This window comes from Sarcophilus harrisii, chromosome 1 (genome assembly GCF_902635505.1).
Source record: "Sarcophilus harrisii chromosome 1, mSarHar1.11, whole genome shotgun sequence".
In the NCBI taxonomy this organism is placed as follows: Eukaryota; Metazoa; Chordata; class Mammalia; order Dasyuromorphia; family Dasyuridae; genus Sarcophilus; species Sarcophilus harrisii.
In genome coordinates this window covers 199299690-199320165 of record NC_045426.1, presented here as the reverse complement: position 1 = coordinate 199320165, position 20476 = coordinate 199299690, and the positions used below count along the sequence as shown (strand labels likewise).

At 32.4% G+C, this 20476-nt stretch overlaps 1 protein-coding gene across 1 annotated transcript in view; it reads right to left on the bottom strand.

The window, feature by feature from the left end:
- ALDH7A1 (aldehyde dehydrogenase 7 family member A1) overlaps nt 1-10225 on the bottom strand; it is a 33210-nt gene extending 22985 nt beyond the window's left edge. Inside the window, exons 1-5 of the mRNA XM_003759505.3 lie at nt 9858-10225; nt 8934-8987; nt 5169-5234; nt 2818-2898; nt 1817-1940 (exon numbers count right to left, since the gene is read on the bottom strand). Coding sequence (XP_003759553.1) covers nt 1817-1940; nt 2818-2898; nt 5169-5234; nt 8934-8987; nt 9858-10052 — 520 coding nt within the window. The 5' untranslated portion in view covers nt 10053-10225. The remainder of the gene's footprint in view (nt 1-1816; nt 1941-2817; nt 2899-5168; nt 5235-8933; nt 8988-9857) is intronic.
- Between the last annotated feature and the right edge of the window lie 10251 nt (nt 10226-20476).

Genomic DNA, 20476 nt, shown 5'->3' with positions numbered 1-20476 from the left:
ATGCCCGGAATTCCCTCCTCATTTCTAACCTCATAGAATACCTTACTTTCAAGACTCAGTTAAAGACCTTTGAATGCAGAGGCTTTTAACTTTTCTGTGTCATTGCCTCCTTTGGAAATATAGTGAAGTCTTCAGACCTCTTTTTAGAGGTCTTTTTAGAGGCACAAAATAAAATCCATAAGAAAGGTTACTGGTTACCACCTGTAATTCATTTTCTTAGAACTTTAGTTTTCTTTCCAGTCCTTTTGTAACTTTCCTAAGAAAAAAAGATTGGAGGGCATTAATGGCAACTGGATATATTATTAAAAAACTTTAAATAATGTTGATTGGCCCCAAATTGAAAACCACTGTTCTTTAAAAAAAAAAAAAAAAAAAAAAAAAAAACTTTGCAATATTCCCTCTAATAACCTCCCCAACTATTGTGGAAGCATAATACTATTTTTTTAGATTAAGTGAAATATTAATAAATATTTCTTATTTTGCACAACTTCACATGGGCCTTCTCAATCGGGGGAGAGGGTATGAGAAGGAAGGGAGAGAATTTGGAATTCAAATTTGAAAAACAAGTATTATTAAAAATTGTTTTACATGTAATTAAAGAAAATAAAAACATTAAAATATTTTTAAAAGACTTAGCAAACTTAAAAAAAAAAAAAGAAATATTTCTCCATTCTAAATAATGAAGGAAATCTTATGAGTACTTAAACTCAGGAAGCAATGTCCCCATCCTTTTTTCTTAGATCTAATTTCTTTCTTTTAGGAAAGTTACAAAAGTTCTGGAAGAAAAGCTAACGTCTAAGTAAAATAACAAGTGGTAATCAGACATGGACCAAGAAATATCTTCTCTTTACTTTAGATCATTGCTTTCCTCTGAAAGCATCAGAGTAATAATCCATCTGAAAATAGTACACTCTTTCCCCTTTTCCTAAAGGATTAAAGTACTGATAAGTGAGAGGAAGTCTCTTTGATAACCCTGAGAAAGGCACACAGCCAGTTAAGGGAGAGATTTTGAAGGGAATGGTCAAAAAAAGAGTTACTTTAGGGGGATGAAAGATTTTAATGATTACTGTCTTGTAGATAAAAATTTACTAATCTTAACTATTTTATACAAAAATATGAATTATAGTCTATTAAAGATTCAAATAAACGTGGTTTCAAAAATGTGTTGTGTCAGATGCCATGTTAAAACATGAGCAAATTAGCATTTCTCATTCCAAGAGAAACAATACTTATATGTTTCTCAGATGTTTAAAATGAAAAATAAAAGTATTAAAAAAAATTTAATACTACATTGTATTTATTATATATACATAATATGTACATGTCTTCCCAATAAATGTAACCTTATTGAAAGCAAAAATTGTTTCAGCATTGTATCCCTTCTGCCTAACACAAAGTCAACATTTTTTGACTGAAAAAAATAAAAACCTTTCTGCTAACCAGGTATTTTCTTAAAATTCTAGAGGTAATAATCTAAATTATTTGCTTTTTGGTGGGACATCATATCAACAGAAGATGTACTTTCTAATTTTCCAGATCAAAACTTTTAAATAAATATGTTCTTAAAAGAAGAAAATTAATTAACTATTAAGTAACAAAATCCAGCTGACATGGTCAAGCATATACCAACTACAGATGATGAGTTTTCTCCATCCTTTTCAAAAAGCAGATTAATTAAAAATTCAAATATGATGTATCTAGAAATTTTTTGGTTACTCTGTTTCTTCCTTCAATTTATTTGGTAACCTGCAGATTTTACTAGAAAGATGTATAATTGTAATTAGCAGATTTCATCACAAATTTTTTACTTGCTTACTTTCTGAAGGCAAAATGGGTCCTCCAATCATTCGCGATAAGCCAACAGCATAATCACAGATATCCACATACTCCTGAACTTCTCCAACACCTTCCACGAAGATTTTTCCCATCTCTAAAGATACCTGAAAATAAAAAAAAAATTATATACTAATTTAAAAAACATTTAAACATGAATGAATCTTTCAAACTTCTTAAGTAAACATGAAAAAAAAAAAAGCACCTAGAAAAAAGAATTCACATATTGGGCAAAGACATTATGAAGTAGAAAAAGAAGAACAAGAAAGCTAAGATTAAGAAACATTATTGCAAGACTCAATCAAAGATTTGAAGAACAAGACTAAGGAAAGCTTACCAAACAATTATTATGCACCTATTATGTGGAAAGTATAGCATTAGGGATTAGGGATATATACATGTTAAGGTCTACTACTTATAAATAAATGTCAGGGTCTAATTTCTACTCTCATGGGCCACACAATCTAGTAAGGAGAAGATATATATATATATATATATATATATATATATATATATATATATATATATATATATATATAAAGATAACTATAAGATAAAATAATACAGATAATAAATATAGAAGTGCAACATATAAGACGAGAAGTCTGAAAGGCAAAAAAAAAAATTAAATGAACTTCTGATTTCTTCTAGATTCATGCTACTGAATTGTTTTAAAATAACAAAGTCCTTTAATGAGGTAGATGCAGTTTTTCAGTTTTTTAAAATTATCTTTAATGAAATTCAAAACAGGCCTTTGTTATAACATCTTGTGTTATAGCTAATAAGTACTACAAAAAGTTCTAGAATGTTCCAATTTAAATGCCCTTTTTCTTATTTATAGAGTGTATAAGTACGTAAAAAATCAAGTTTTATTTCTGTAAAATCAATTTTCAAAATCAATCTTCCATAAAATAAGAACACAGAGCACTTGTAGGTTAATTGTTGGATTTTTTTAAAGGCACATTTACTTTTAAAATATCTTACCAAGTTTCCTAATATCTGGATCTTCTGTCGCAAGGCTTCACCAATTTGTCTTACTATTTCTCCTCGTTTAGGGGCTGGAATCTAAGTAAAGAATGAAACTCCATTGATCAGTTTTAAAGATAAAAGCACTTAGAATTGAGCAACATAATTTTAGTTAGTGATTTGCAACATTTTTCACATGGCTTTAGTTTGGATGTCTATGAAAATTTCCTGATCATATTCCTTGACCATTTATGTATTCATTCATTCATTAATTTTAATCTGTTCCTTATGTATTTTCAAGATGAAGTTGCTGTTATGACAGTAAAATCCAAAGCATCACTGATCTGAAAGCTTTTCAAAGGAATGCTAACCATTCCCTACCCCCACTGTCAGGCAAAAGAAAGTATTTATATGACCTGATCACAATCTGTGTAGAGTTCCAGTACTGTTTTACAAGTAATTAAGAATTGTGCCATCAAAATATTCATCAACTTAAAATACTTTTGAAGCCTTATTTACATAATGGCAAATATACATCTTGTTTAGAGTAAAAAAAAAAAAAAAAAAAAAAAAAAAAAAAAAGTCAATCCACAAAACACTTTATGGAAATATAGGCAGATCTAAGTTGAAAGAAAAATATTCATTATCCTTGGCTAGGCAGAATCAACATATTGAAAATGAAAATTTAATTTTTATCATAATATTCAAGCTACTAAAGAATTACTTTACTTTTGCGTTTTGCCTACTTCCTTTTCCAAATTGCCACATTTTCCAACTACCATTTCCCATCTATTTAAGAGAGTTAAAAGAATTGGTAATGGTAGCAACACAATGAAGCAAGATGGTGAAAATATAACTTTAGCTATCAGTCATTATTCTTAGAAGAGAAGCAGAAACCAAAGATTCTGAAAGGACCCCAGTAGTGATAAGGAAAGAATACCTAGATTCAAATTCTACTTACTGTCTGTGTAACCTTAAGGAAAGTCAACAGACTGGGTCAGTTTCCTGGTCTATAAAATGAAAGAATTTTACTAGACTTTAAGATCCTTTTAGCCCTAAGCCCAGAAAGATCCTAAACCCGATGACCTTTAATTCAACTATTTCTGAATGAGTATTTTTTCTAAAATACACCCGATATTCAGCTTTTTTCTGAACACCTTTTGTGAGGGGACATTTGCTATATAATATCACCCACCTTACAATGAAGGGAGCCTATAACACTTTAGGAAAACATTATCCTGAAAATGATCCCAAATTTTCATCTTTGTAATTTCAACATACTGTTCTTCAATCTGTCTTCACAGAAAAAATAGTCCCTCTTCCACATAAAAAAAATCTAGAAATATATAAACAGAACTACCAAGTGTGTCTCCATAAGTTTCTTGATCTCTAGGCTAAATATTTACAATTTAGCAATGATTCCATAGGTAATTTTTGGAGGAGAGGGCATGCAAATTTAAGGCCAAATACCTTATCAAATAAAGTAGTATTCTTTTTTCTGGTCTACACATGTACCCTAAGTAAAGCTTTACATAAGCAAAAAAAAAAAAAAAAAAAAATTTCAGTACAAAATTTTCATACATTATAACTGTTCTTGCATCTTATTTTTTTATTAACAGTAGAATCTCTCCAGCATCTGAACAATCTTCCACCATGACACCTTCTCTTACAAGATTCTCTAGTCTGATAAAGGGGATCCAAACTATTTCTTGGGAGCAGAAAACAAAAGATATGCAAAATATCAATTATTTCAGAGTCTCTTTTTTTTTTAATCTTTCTTATGCCATAATATCATGGCATCAAGTCTAGTACTGGAAGGAGTCTAAGAGAAGCCATCCAAACTATTTTAAAGATGAGGAAACTAAAACCCAGGAAGATTGTGACTTAGCAAAGATCACAAAGATAGTAAACACCAAAGGCAGAATGTGAACCCAAATCTTCAGCTACTTATAGACAGTGCTTCTTCTACCATATTATGCAACATCTCCCTTTGAAAAAGTCAAGTTGATTTGTCTGGGCCAGCAAAACAGCCTCCAAATACTATCGAGAACATTAATAAATACTTGCCTTGGGCCACATTCTAGTCAGATGATTCACCAGGGCTGAGCAGATATGATTAGGCAGCTTAACACAATATCTTTAGAAGTAAATCTGTGATTCTTCCCTATCTAAAAAGGTATATTTCATTTCCTCTGAAATTAATTTAAGATAGCATCACACCAACATAGAGGCTTTTTAATCACTGGTTGTCAAAATTCTTAATTTCATTTATTTGAACATTTCACACTAGTGAACCCCTTTGCCCCCACAATACATTCCAAAAATAAAAATAGAAGCAAATGAATTGTTAATTGAGTAAAATTACTTACATCTGCCCATATTTTCCAAGCTTCTTTGGCTTTCTTTAATGTTTCTTCATAGTCTGCCAGGTTAGCCTTATGGAAGGAATAATGGGGGAAGAGAAAAACAGGAAGAAAAGCAAAAGAAAAGGTTATTAATAACCACTCAGACTATACAGATATATTTTTATATATATACATAAATATGTGTATTGTGTGTGTGTGTTTGTGTGTAACACTACCTAAAATCTTAAAAAGATGACAATATGGATGTATTTTACATACATATATTTTCTACATGCTTGAGTATATCTGTATACATATTTATATGTGTATACGTTTACATGTATGCATACATATATGTAAAATACATCTGTATTCTCATGTAGGATGTTTTAGGTAATATTCCCCATCTCTGCAGAACAAGCAATTTTACAAACCCCAAAGATATATACTGAAATGGTCGTTTTTTTTTTTTTTTAAATAAAATAACTTCCATTTCCCCATATGTGGTCTTAATCTACTTTCCTTGTCCAAAATAAACCAAATCACAATTATATGTTATATATGTATGTGTGTGTGTATGTGTATTATACAATTATATTCATAGAATATAACCAAGTACTCACTAACATATCTAATTCTTACATGGACTATCAAAAGAAGAGGCTATCTCCTACTATTTATTAAATAAAATTCATTTAACAAACATTTATTTGGTGTCTACTATATTAAAAGTATTAAAGGGAATATCCAAAAAATATATAGATGAAATGAAAAATACCAATACACATGGAAATATCCAAAAAATATATAGATGAAATGAAAAATATCAATACACATGGTAAATACATAGCAGACACATAAAGTATTTAATTTTAAAGAAAAAGTTAAGCACCAGCCCTGAAGTCAGGAGGACCCGAGTTAACATCTGGCCTAAGACACTTTAACACTACCTCGCTGTGGGACCCTGGGCAAGTCACTTAATCCCAACTGTCTCAACAAAAAAGAAAAAGAAAAAAAGAAAAGAATAGAAAAGTTCATTTTTAGCTGGAAGATGGGAAGGCTATTAGGGAAGGCTTCATATCAGATTACAGCCAAAAAAAAAAACCATTTATTTCTTTTCTTTTTTTATTAACTTACTACAAATCTAAACATCACTATTATCTAATTTGCTTTACAATTATTTACAATCAAATAAATGAATTCCAATACATGAAATTTCATTACTCTTGAGTCATTTCTCAAAATTGTCCATTCCTATTCACTTTTTCTCTTATGAGGCTGTACTTGGTAAGTACTTTAATTTTGCTCTTTTTTTCCAGTTTTAAAAATAATTTTAAGTATTTCCTCATTTCTTTATATTCCTCACAATAGTTGGTCTTACTTGCTTTAACACATTTCAAAAAAAAAAAATACATTTCAGAGACCCTCTATGGTTCTCCCAGATGCTTTCAGGGGGTTTAATGACTAACAATCATATTAATGCTTATTATGTTTCAGCCATGGTGCTAATTCATAGATACAAAGGTTGCAAAAAAAAAAAAAAAAAAAAAAAAAAAAAAGACAAAAGATACCTCCTGCTCTAAAGGAACTCATAGTCAAAAGGGAGGGGAGGAGGAATTTGCAAACAATTATTATGTACAGACAACCTATATACATGATAAACTGGAAATAATCAACAAATGGAAAGCATTAAAATTAAGGGAGATTGGACAAGGCTTCCTTGTAGAAGAAGATGAAATTTTAGCTGGGTTCTGAAAGAGGCCAAGAAAGCCAGGCAGCAGGGATGAGGAAAGAAAGAAAAACAGAGATGAAGCATTCAGTGAAAATTCCCAAAGCTGGGGATGGAATATTTTGTTCAAGAAATCACAAGGAACCCAGAGTCACAGGAACATAGAATTACCTAGGAGACACAAGAAGGTTGAAAAGGTAAGAACGGTCAGGTTATAAAGTGTTTTGAACACCAAAAAGAGGATTTTATTTTATGTTAGAAATGATAAGGGGGGCTCCAATGGATTTTATTGAAGATAAGTATCAAATCTGTGCCTTAGGAAGATCATTTTGACAGCTGAGTAGAAGATGGACTAGGGAAAGATTTGTGACAAGGAAGTCAACTAGCATGTTATTTTAACAGTCCGGGTATGAAGTGATGAGATCATGTGCCAAGCTAATGATAGTATTAGAGTGAAGGGGGTATATATGAGAGATGTTATAAATGTCAAAAGTACTTTTTAAAGTTCTATTAGAGCAATTATCAGTAAACAGAAATAAAAGTTCTTTGGGAGGCCCCCAGTAATTTTAAAAAGTATAAAGGGGACCGAAGATCAAAAAGATCAGAATCCAAAGCAATGATTCAGATTCTGTTACATTATTCTATCAAATAAGATAACATATATACATGTATGAGTATGTGAGTGTATGTAAAGCACTTTGTAAATCTTAAAGCTAAATGCTTAAAGCATAAATGCTAGCTATTATTATTTATTATCATTATTACTATTATTATCATTACCATAATTTAACCACTCCCTCTTCTTGTGCCAGTTAAGTTAATTTCAGTTTTTTGCACTTACAACTAAGAAATTTTTTTTAAAACTCTGTCCTATTTTTCTTAGTACTATTAGTGAATATTTCCAATGATGGAATTACTGGGTTACTAAGAGTAAGATAAGTTTTATAACTTTTACTGTGTTGTGAATTGCTCTCCAAGAAGATTTTACAATTTTAATTCTTTTTACCAATGAATACCTCAATTACTTAATTTACATTAATCAATACAAAGTAATATAAGGTTGGCAAGTTTTCAAAGTTATTGTTAATTTGCATTTTACCATTTGAAAATTGACATTCACATATATTTTCACCATTTAGCTATTTTAGTTATCTTTACAAATTTTTTAGAGTTGTTACATATTTGGGATATAGTTTTTACATTTGTCAATATTTCAAAAATATCATTTATGCTGACATGTACAAAACTGTTTTATTTTTTTTAGTTACCTAAAGGTAGCTAAGGAGTGCAGCAGAATATGCAAATGTGGTCTTAGACACACACTTAGCTGTGTGACTCTAGAAATATAATTTTTTAATACTAGTTTTATTTTCAAATTTTATGCAAAGCTAGTTTTCAACATTTACCTTTGCAAAACCTTGTGTTCCTAATTTTTCTCCCTCCCTTCCCTTCCCGAACCCCTCCCCAACATAGCAAATAATCCAATATATGTTAAACATATGCAATTCTTCTATACATATAGAAATATAATTTAAAGTTTGTTAACTCAGTTTCATTAATTGTACCTCTTGGGATTGTTGTAAGACCTGAATAAGAAAATATTTGTAAGAGTAATGCTTAATAATGTTTATTTTCTTTCTATTAAAGCAAGTCACATCTTATTCAATTTAACATAAACAAAAGTATGAGATAAATTAATTTTCCTTCAATTTTTTCCATTTTGTTGCATTTTTCAACATTAAGCAAGAACCACTTGTGATGAGTTCAAATCTTTTTTCCACCCCAATCTTCTCCAAATATATTTGTTTCATAATAAATCCTTTCTCTCACTTTTATGTTCTCTGGGGTTTAATTAAAATACTTATTCTTTGTTTGCATCATTTGGAATATCTAGTATCTCTTTTTTGCCCAATAAAAGACAGAATTTATACTTCTTAATAAATGCCAAATTTTAAAAAGTATCATTCCCAACTTTAGGCATTTTCATTATTAATTACTACATGCTCTGCATAAGGTCAGACACACACACCCCAAAAACTATAAAATAATAGCACACTTACCTGGCGGACTCTTGCTATAGGCTCATTGTTAGCTGGGCAGTAGCTTGTAACAACCTTTTAAAAAAAAAAAAAGTCTTTTTAGAGTATATTATAAAAGGGGGAAGAGAAAGGGCAAATCCAAGACTTTGAGAGAGAACAACAAAATTTTCCCGAACTTATCTGCCATTGTTTATTGAAAGCACTGATTATCTGATAATTTTTTTCTAATGGGTTTCAAACACAGTAGCTGGCTTTTAAAAGTTCACTTTTAAAATACACATGCTCTCAACATGCCTCTTACTTTCCCTTTTAATATTTAATCCTAATTATGCAAGAGGCATCATCTAGACTAACCTCATCATTTTACAGAGAAGAAAACTTAAGTCCTTGGTAAATCATAACATGCCCAGGGCCAAAATAACCTTTAAGCAACAGAATAGAATTTTGAATCCAGCTGCTCACAACAGCTGCAACAATTTAGGAAAATTTTGCAACCTTACAACTAATCCTTTAAAAAGGTGATTAACTATCCTCACTTCCGTCTTATTTATTTATTTATTTATTTATTTTTTAACATTTGAGAATCACTAAACTGGGGGGAAATTAGCGTTAAGCACTTAGGAAAGGAGACATAAAAATTCTCTATAGTGCAAAGTGTTATTTCCCCGAGTAAAAGTATTGCCCAAGATACCACTGCAAAGTAACTTGAGTTTGCACTAACTTTAAATAAATATTTGCATTTCTTTCTCTGGATTCAAGAATCTAACATTTAAAGGGGTTTTAAAAGTATAATCATTAAAATCAAGCAATTAATTATTGTTTAAAAAATTAAAATGCTATTTATAATGCAACTACAACCTAAAAGGGCAATGATTTTTGCAAAACAGAGAAGAGTTATGGCTTCCGGACCAGCTAAGATCAGATTTCCATGAGCTCCATGCTTACCTCTCCTCTTCCACCCCAAGTCCCATTATACACGCCTTCATTTTCTTCTTTGAGTCCCAGATCTTTCAACCAGGAATACTGAGGCTGATTGATCAGTAAAGTAGACATAAAGGCAGCAGGTTTGTGGCAGTATCTTAAAATCTTCCTCCTTCCTAGAATGATTTGCCGAGAAAGAGAAAAGGTTAAGGGAAGCATAACGAGCACACTTGAGTCTTTTACCCAAGGAAGCTATTAAAACAGAAACCCACCCCTGTTCCCCAAGGTTGTGATTGGTCAGTTCAGAGTCCCGCCTTCCTTGCACATCTGGCCAAGTAAGCTTTTTCTGACCCAGCTTTGCTAAAAGATTGTTCTTGCTGAGATCTGAGCTCCTCCCCGAGGGAAAAACTGCGAGATACCCAAAAATAAATAAATAAATAAATTCGTTACTGCCCTCTATTGTTTAAAAAAAATAAATGTTTCAAAACCGATTTTTAACTCCCCTCCACTAAATTTTTGCTGTCAATAAACAAGCATTTATTTATTAAGTGCCTACTGTGTATCCGTGTTAAACTTTGAATACAAAGAAAGGCAAAAACATCTCCTTCCCTCAAAGAATTGGCATTTGTAATGGGGAAGACATGTGAGTAACTGGAAATATACGAGATATATACAAAGTAAATGGAAAGTAATCTAAGATAACAGGCTCTGCCTGAGGGAGGGTGAGGACCAAGGACCTCCTGCAGAAGGTAAGATTTAAACTGAATCCTGAAGGAAACTAAGAGGCCAAGAGGCTGACTTGGAAAAAGCAAAGTATTCCAGGCAGGAAGCAAAATTACTGCAGAAGCAGACAGGGGAGTGTCATGTTCAAGAAAAAGCAGATAGGACTATGTTGCTGGATCTTAGAGTAGGCAAACAGGAGTAAAGTCTAAGAAAACAGAAAAAGTAGGAAGGGGGCAAATTGTGAAATGTCAAATGGAATTTTATATTTGACACCGGAGGTAATAGGGAGCCAATGGAATTTATGATTGGGGTAATGACATAGACCTGTGTTTTAGGAAAATCAGTTCAGATATTGAGTGAGACATGTGCAAAAATGTTTATGGCAACCCTTTTTGTAGTGGCAAGAAACTGGAAATTGATGGGATGCCCATCACTACAGAATAGCTAAATAAGTTATGGTATATGAATGTTATGGAATATTATTGTTCTATAAGAAACAATAAACAGGATGATTTTAGAGAGGCCTGGAGAGACTTACATGAACTGATGCTAAGTGAAATGAGCAGAACCAGGAGATCATTGTACACAGCAACAGCAATATTGTAAGACTATCAATTCTGATGGACGAGACTCTTTCCAGTAATGAGATGATTCAGACCAGTTCCAATGATCTTGTGATGAAGAGAACTATCTACACCCAGAGTTAGACTGCAGGAACTGAATGTGGATCACAACATAGCATTTTCATTCTTTTTGTTGTTCACTTGCATTTTGTTTTCTTACTCATTTTCTTTCCTTTTTGGTCTGATTTTTCTTGTGCAACAAGATAATTGTATAAATATGTTTACAAAAATTGGATTTAACATACATTTTAATATATATAACCTATGCTGGATTACTTGCCATCTAAAGGAGAGAGTGGGGGGAAAGAGGGGGAAATTTGGAACACAAGGTTTTGTAAGGGTCAATGTTGAAAAATTATCCATGCATATGTTTTGAAAACAAAAAGCTTTACTTTAAAAAACAAGAAAGAAACTGAGTAGGAGAGATTTGGGGAAGGGAAATGTCCAGGTAAGAAATGATGAGGGCTTGTATTAGAGTGGTAGCCTTATGAGTTTATAAAAGAACACACATATGAGATGTTGTAAAGGTAGAAACTTATAAGACTCAAAAATAGGTTGGAGAGACCCAAGACTTTCCTACACTCAGGGGTCTTGGCATAATGAGAAAAAAAAATATAAAGGGGAAAAAAAGATTATGGTTCCCATATCTTTAGAGCCAGACTTTTCAAAGGAATGAACTCCATCTCTGTGATCTAAGGACTCTTAGTGAATCGGTGTCCTTTCCCCCTTTAACTAACCATATATTTTATATACTTATGTATAAATCACATTGCATTTTAAAGTATATCTGCCTCCAACCAAAATTCAACAATTATCACTGAAGCACCACTCAGATATTCATTCTATTTGTTCTCTTATTTTACCTCAAAATATTTGGTGCCATTGGCTCTGATTTCCAAAAAATTGGTAGGAATCTCTTGATAACTTGACACATACTATTCCACAGAAGTGTGTGGTAATATATATTATATTATTCTCTAGGATGGTTTTCCAGAGGTGTCAAATTCAAGACAGCAGGCTACATGAGTCAGGCAAAAAACACCAGTGAAGCATGAACCATATTAAAATATAAGTGGAAAATGTTTAATAAAATAAATAAATATATAAAACAACATACATAATGTTATTTAGTGGTATTATAAGTCAAAATGCAACCAGCAAAGATTCTTTTCTATTTGAATCTGACACTACTGATTTAGACAATCTCACTCATGACATCTCCATCCTTTCCTCTCCCTTACTCCCCTTCTCCCTTTCTGTGCCAATCTCTACTGATCATACTTAAATTCAAAAAATCAACTCTCTAAGTACAAAATAGAAGAGTTATGATTAGACATCAATTTGTCAGAATATGATCTAGAGATTTTAGTGAAGTACAAATTCATTGTAAATTAGGAAAATGATGTGACAACCCCAAAAATGTTGATGGCTTCAATGAGAAAGAACCAGCTTCCAGGAATAATGAAGCAGTAGTCATTCTAGTTTGCTCTGGTCAAACCAAAGCTGTAGTATTATATTTTTAGAATCATAAATTTAGAGCTGGAAGGAACTTCAGAGGGGACCTAGTACAATATCATTAATTTGTAGATGAAGTAATTAAGATCTAGCAAGAGTAAGTGACTTGCTTAAAGTGAAGCAGGTTATAAATATTAAAGGTGTGAATTGAACCAAGTCAGTGATCTTTTCATTACACTATAGTCTTTTTTATTTATTAAAGCTTTTTATTTACAAAACATATGCATGAGTAAATTTTCAACATTGACCCTTGCAAAGGGTCAATTTTTGTTCCAAATTATCCCCTTCTTCCCCTCACCCCCTCCCCTAGGTGGCAGGTAGTTCAATAAATGTTAAATATGTTTATATATGTGAAATCCAACATATGTGTATAATATTTATACAGTTATCTTGGCGCACAGGAAAAATCAGATCAAGAAGGAAAAAAACTGAGAAAGAAAACAAAATGTAAACAAACAACACCACAAAGACTAAAAATGCTGTGTTGTGGTCCACACTCAGTTCCCTCAGTCCTTTCTCTGGATGTAGATGGCTCTCTTCATCACTGAACAATTAGAACTGGTATGAATCATCTCATTTTTGAAGAGAGCCATGACCATCAAAATATAATATTGTTGTTGCCATATACAATGATCTCCTGGTTCTGCTTATTTCATTTAGCATCAGTTCATATAAGTCTCTCCAGGCCCCTCTAAAATCATCTTGCTGATTGTTTCTAATAGAACAATAATATTCCATAACATTTATATACCATAACTTATTCAGCCACTTTCCAACTGATGGGCATCTACTCAGTTTCCAGTTTCTTGCCACATCAGAAAAGGCTGCCACAAACATTTTTGCACATGTGGGTCCCTTTCCCTCCTTTAAGATCTATTCAAGCAGTAGAAAAACTGCTAAATCAAAGGGTAGGGACAATTTGATAACTTTTTGAGCATAGTTCCAAATTGCACTCCAGAATGGTTGGATCTGTTCACAATTCCACCATCAATGTATCAGTGTCCTAGCTTTCCCACATCCCTTCCAAAATTGTCATTATATTTTTCTGTCATCTTAGTCAATCTGAGAGGTGTATAGTGGTATCTCAGAGTTGTCTTAATTTGCATTTCTCTGATCAATAGTGATTTAGAGCACCTTTTCATTTGCCTAGAAATGATTTTAATTTCTTCATCTGAAAATTATCTATTAATATGCTTTGGACATTTATAAAGTGGAGAATGACTTGAATTCTTATATATTTGAGCAAATTCTCTATATATTTTAGAAATGAGGCCTTTATCAGAATCCTTAAATGTAAAAATGTTTTCCCAATTTATTGTTTCCCTTCTACTCTTGTCTGCATTAGTTTTGTTTGTACAAAAACTTTTTAACTTAATATAATCAAATTTACCTGTTTAGTGTTCAATAATGAGTTCCAGTTCTTCTTTGTCACAAATTCCTTCCTTCTCCACAGATCTGAGAAATAAACTATCCTATGTTCTTCTAATTTATTTATAATATCATTCTATATGTCTAGATAATAAACCCATTTCGATCTTATCTTGGTATTAGGGTGTTAGGTGTGGGTCAATGCCTAGTTCTCCCATACTAGTTTCCAGTTTTCCCAGCAGTTTTTGTCAAATAATGAGTTCTTATCCCCAAAGCTGGGGTCTTTTGGTTTGTCAAACACTGGATTACTATACTCATTGACTATTTTGTCCTGTGAATCTAACCTATTCCACTAATCAACTACTCTATTTCTTAGCCAGTACCAAATGGTTTTGATGACCATTGCTTTGTAATATAGCTTTAAATCTGGTATAGCGAGGCCACCTTCATTTGCTTTTTTTTTTTTTTCATTAATTCACTTGAAATTCTTGTCCTTTTGTTCTTCCAGATGCATTTTGTTATTTTTTCTAGATCAATAAAATAGTTTCTTGGAAGTTTGGTATAGCACTAAATAGGTTAGTTTAGGTAGTATTGTCATCTTTATTATATTTACTTGACCTATCCAAGAGTACTTGATATTTTTTTCAATTGTTTAGATTTGACTTTGTGTGGAAATTTTTTTGTAGTTTTGCTCATATAGTTTCTGACTTTCCCTTGGCAGATAGATTCCCAAATATTTTATACTATTGGCAGTTATTTTAAATGGATTTTTTCTTTGTATATCTTGCTTTTGGATTTTGTTAATGAGGTATAAAAATGCTGATGTTTTAGATGGATTTATTTTGTATCCTGCAACTTTGCTAAAGTTGCTTTTTAGTAGACTCTCTGGGGTTCTCTAATGATATCATTATATCATTTGCAAAGAGGATAATTTGATTTCCTCATTACTTACTCTGATTCCTTTAATCTCTTTTTCTTCTCTTATTGCCAAAGTTAACATTTCTACTACAATGTTGAATAGTAATGGTGATAGTGGGCAACCTTGTTTCATCCTTGATCTTATTGGGAATGGTTCCAGTTTATCCTCATTACATATGATGCTTGCTGATGGTTTTAAATAGTGCTACTGACTATTTTAAGGAAAAGTCCATCTATTCCTATATTTTCTAGTGCTTTTTATAGCAATAGATGTTGCATTTTATCAAATGCTTTTTGGTCTTTTCATCAGAAATAAATGGAATTCACCAGATTCATTGAATATCCATCTTTTACCCTGAAAAAAAAAAAAAAGCTCAGTTTAGTGGGATAGTTTATTCTTGGCTGCATTCCAAGTTCCTTTGCCTTTTGGAATGTCAAAATTCAGGCCTTTGATCTTTTAAGTTGGAATTTATTGTGACTTCTTGGTATTTGAATTGTTTGTTGTTGTTGTTGTTGTTGTTGTTTTCTAGCTGCTTACAATATTTTTTCCTTGGTCTGATAGTTCTGAAATTTAGCCATGATATTCCTTGGAGTTTTAATTTTGGGATCTATTTCAGGAGGTGTTCATGAATTTATTTTACCTTCTGATTCTATCACATCAGGGCAGTTCTCTTGATGATTTCCTGAAAATAATGTCTAGGCTCTTTTTTTTCATAATGGTTTTCAGGAAATCCAATAAACCTTAGATTGTTTCTCCTAGATGTATTTTCCAGATCAGTTGTTTTCCCAAGTAGGTATTGTACATTTTCTTCTATTTTTTCATTTTTTGGTTTTGCTTGACTGATTCTTGATGTCTCATTGAGTCATTCATTTCTATCTGTTCAGTTCTGATTTTAGTGAATTGTTTTCTTCATTTACTTTTTTAGTTTTTTTGGTATTTGTCCAATCGAATTTTTACATGAGTTGTTTTGTTCTATGAATTTTTTTCCATTTTACAAATTCTGTTTTTCAAGAAGTTGTTTTCTTTTTCCATTTTGTCAGCTCTATTTTTTAAGGAATTATATGCTTTTTTCTATTTTACTAAATGTATTTTGAAATGAGTTTTCTTCAGATAATTTTTGTTTCCTTTTCCAAACCCTCTTGTAAAGTTTTTGATCCCTTTCCCCATTTTTCTTCCAGCTCTCTTTAAAGATCTTTTATAATTTCTTCTAGGAGAGCCTTGTGTGATGGAGATCAATTTATATTACCCTTTGGGGTTTCATTTGGAAATGATCTGCTTTTGGTCTCCTGAGGGTTTGAAATCTGTTCTTCTCTTTCACTATAAAAACTATCTTTGGTCAGAGTTCTTTTTGCTTTTTTACTCTTTTTAAAAGTTAAGGTCTGCTTTTAGGGCAAGAGAGATTGTCCAAGCTTTCTCTAGACAATCAGCAGCAACTGTGCTGACACACTTCAGGTGCTGGGTGGGTGTGGCCAGGTGTCATGGAATCTGGAGATTCAGGGTCCAATATTTACCATGCTGCTCTTGAGTTCTATATTTGGAGGTCAAAATTTTTGTTTAGCTCTGGTCTTTTCATCAGAAATAAATAGAATTCACCTATTTCCTTGACATCCATCTTCTTTCCCGAAAGAAAATGCTCAGTCCAGCAGGGTAGTTTATTTTTGGCTGCATTCCAAATTACTTTGCTTTTAGGAACATCAGACTTCAGGCCCTTCAGTCCTTCAAGGTGTAAGCTGCTAGGTCCTGGGCAATCCCTATTTTGACTCCTCAATATTTGAATGTGTTTTTTTTTCTGGCTGCTTGTAATATTTTTTCCTTGGTCTGATAGTTCTGAAATTTAGCCATGATATTCCTTGGAGTTTTAATTTTGGGGTCCCTTTCAGGACGTGTTTGGTGAATTCCTTCAATGGTTATTTTATCTTCTGATTCTAAAATATCAGGTCAGTTCTCTTTGATGATTTCCTCAAAAATAGTGTCAAGGCTCTTTTTTTCATCATGGTTTCAGGAAATCCACCAATCCTTAGATTGTCTCTCCTAGATCTGTTTTCTAGATCAGTTGTTTTCCCAAGTCGGTATTTTACATTTTTTCCTATTTTTTCATTTTTTTTTTTCTTTTGCTTGACTGATTCTTGATGTCTTATTAAGTCATTCATTTCCATTTGTTCAGTTCTGATTCTCAGTGAACCATTTTATTTACTTTTTTTTTTTTTTTTTACTTATTTTTGCATTTGTCCAATTGAACTCCCAAATAAATTGTTTTGTTCTATGGATTGTTTTTCCATTTCACAAATTCTGTTTTTCAGGGAGTTGTTTTCTTTTTCCATTTTGTCAAAGCTATCTTTTAAGATTTTGTATGCTTTTTCCATTTCACTAAATCTATTTTGTAGTGAGCTTTCTTCAGATAATTTGTGTTGCTTTTTCCAAATCCTCTTATAAAGTTCTCATTACCTTTCCCCATTTTTCTTCTAACTCTCTTTTAAGAATTTTTAAATTTCTTCTAGGAGAGCCTTGTGTGATGGAGACCAATTTATATCATCTTTTGGGGCTTCATCTGGAGACAGTCTGCTTTTAGTCTCCTCAGGGTTTGAAATCTGTTCTCTTTCACCATAAAAACTATCTAAGTTCAGCACTCTTTTTGCTTTTTTACTCATTAAAAAAAAAGTTTAGGTCTGCTTTTATGGCAAGGGAGATTGTTCAAGCTTCCTCAACAAGTGGCAGCAACTGCATTAAGTCCATGCTGCCTCACTCCTGGTGGTAGGTGGCCAGGTCCTGTGAGATTCTGGTGTTTAGGGGTACATTACTGACCTTCTGTATTTGTCTTGGATGTTTTATAACTTCTCTGCTGAGCAACTGGTTGCCAACCACAGCTCAGACTTCCCACCACCCTGGGTCTGCACAACCTGCACTAGTGTCTGTGCTTGGCCTGCTACCTCCCTCCCTGACTGAAACAGACCTTTTCTGGCGATCTTTGAAATTATCTTCTGCTAGTAATTTGTTGCACTTTCAATATTCATGGATTTGCCAGTCCAGAACTAATTCAGAGGCTGGATTTGGTAATTAGTCTGGGAGTTGTGGGAAGAAGTCAGAAAGAACCATGTCCTCTCCACCATCTTGGCTCTGCCCCTCTATACCATACTGTCTTTTAGAAAAATTATTGATAAGGTAGAGAACAGTGAGAATAGAAAGGCTCTTGAATCTCTATCATATCTAGAAATTAAGAGTATTTCATTTTCAGGAGAGAAAATTCAGTGGGAACATGATAGCTACATTCAAATATTTAAAATGCTATCACATGGAAGAAGTATTAGACCTATGCTGGTCTGTAAAATAACAGTCTTAGACTAATTTAATTCTAAATAAATCTATCATCTGTTCTTTGGGAACAGAAATTAGTTATTGCATGAATACATGGCACACACTGAATATCACAAAAATGAAAATAAGATGGTCATTACTGATTAGTCATTTCTAAATCAAGGCTATGAATTGAGTCACATTACAGACATATTAGAGCAAAAATTAAAATAAAGAATAGTAATGGCAGCAAGTAGTTCATGGTAGCTGCTGGGTAGTAGTGTTTTGGTAGTAGTCTTTTAGTTCTACATAGGTATCTATGACCAGAAAGCAAATAGAGTGCTGGGTCTGGAGTAAGGAAGTCGTGAATTCAAATTTAACCTCAGATACTTACTGTGTGTCTCTGGGCAAGTCACTTTATCCTGTTTGTCTTAACAAATGGAGAAGGAAATGGCAAACCACTCTGATCTATGGTCACAAAGAGTGGGCCACAGCTATACAGCAATAGTCCATGACCAAGACTTCAAGAGTATAGCTCACATGAAGTGGAATTTTGTCAAAGCTAGGAAGCCACTAGTAGTTTCCAAAAGGGTTGGATTCTTTTTTTCTTGATTGTAATACTTTGTTTTTAAATTTTATTTAACTGTAACATTAACACAGACAAGAATCATTCCTTTACTCTCAATTTATGGTTAAGCACATAATGATTCTCCTTTTCAACTCGAATCACAATATCTCTATTCCTTCTCTACTTCTTTGAGCTTCAGAAGGAAGATAATGAAGAAGAAAGGTTCAGAAGGAGGTGTAGATAATAGGTATCCCAGTCTTGACATTCCCAGAAATTGGGAATCAGAAATTTTCAAGCCATAAAATGAAGTATTTCTAAAACATTCTCGCCTCAGTACTAGTCACAAGCTTCTGCATATAGTCCTTGCATAACAAGACACTTGAAAATGGAAATTCAATATAACCGTTGAAACACCCAGTGGCATGACTTTTTCCAATATAATACTTAAGAGATTCCTCTTTAGTTTAATAGTAGTCATTGAGAAAATTTATCCAAGATCTGTATAGAGTTACAGACATTCTCCATTCTACTCACACCAAATCGTAGGTGTTCCCAATAAACAGAATTCTCTCTCTCTTCTGTGGACCTTTTCATAGTATCCACCAGATTGTCATCTTTACCTTCTAGAATTTCGAGCTTCTTAATTTCCATATCCTATAGGAGATCTTCCTTATCCCCCATTTACTTCCTCAGTCTTTTCTCCCTCGTAAAGCCATTTTATGTAACATGGTATGCCTCTATTTATTTATTTGTATAACCTTTACATTCCCCCAATAAGCTGAGGACAGAGATAATCAGTTTTTGCCTTTGAATTCCTAGCATTTACCACAATGTCCTATACATAGTGAGCAATTAAAAGCTTGGATTGAATATTTTTAAAATATGTAAAATAAGTAAATTAATATTAATAACCTTTAAACTCTTATGTACTTTATTCTGGCAGTCCTGTAATGATATTATTGCTTTTTCAGTCATATACAACTCTTTGTTAGAACACATTGGGGTTTTCTTGATAAAGATACTGGATTAGTTTGCCATTTTCCTTCTCCAGCTCATTTTACAGATGAAACAGAGATGCATAGGGTTAAATGACTTGTCCAGCATCACATAGTTAGTAAGCATATAAAGCCCATATTTAAACTTTAGTCCTACCATTCTACCTATTGTGCACTTAACTTAGTACACCTCTGTTTCTCTGAAGGTAAATAACATCATTCATGAATCTAAATCTTTGCACATTTTTTTAAATTTACCAGCTCATCATTTCCTACATCACAGCAATATTCCAACCTTATACTACCGAATTATTTTAATCTAAAACAATTTTGATAACACTGCTATCAGAATTTAGTGTAGTTTCCCTATTTTTCTCTTTTGATTAAATCTATTTTAGTTTTAACTTTTTAAAAATCCCTGTTTTTTTTTCCTAACAAATTCCACTCTTGATCATTATTATATTCATGTCCTATCCCTGATGACTCCCCTCCTTTACTACTACCAGTATATAGCCTCACTATTACTATTGCTATTAAATCCCTTCAAGAATGCCTCCCTTATCCTCTCCCCATTCTTTCCCTCTCTTATTATCCTTTTCACATTAATCAACAACACATCCTTCTATACCCATTCCTTTATC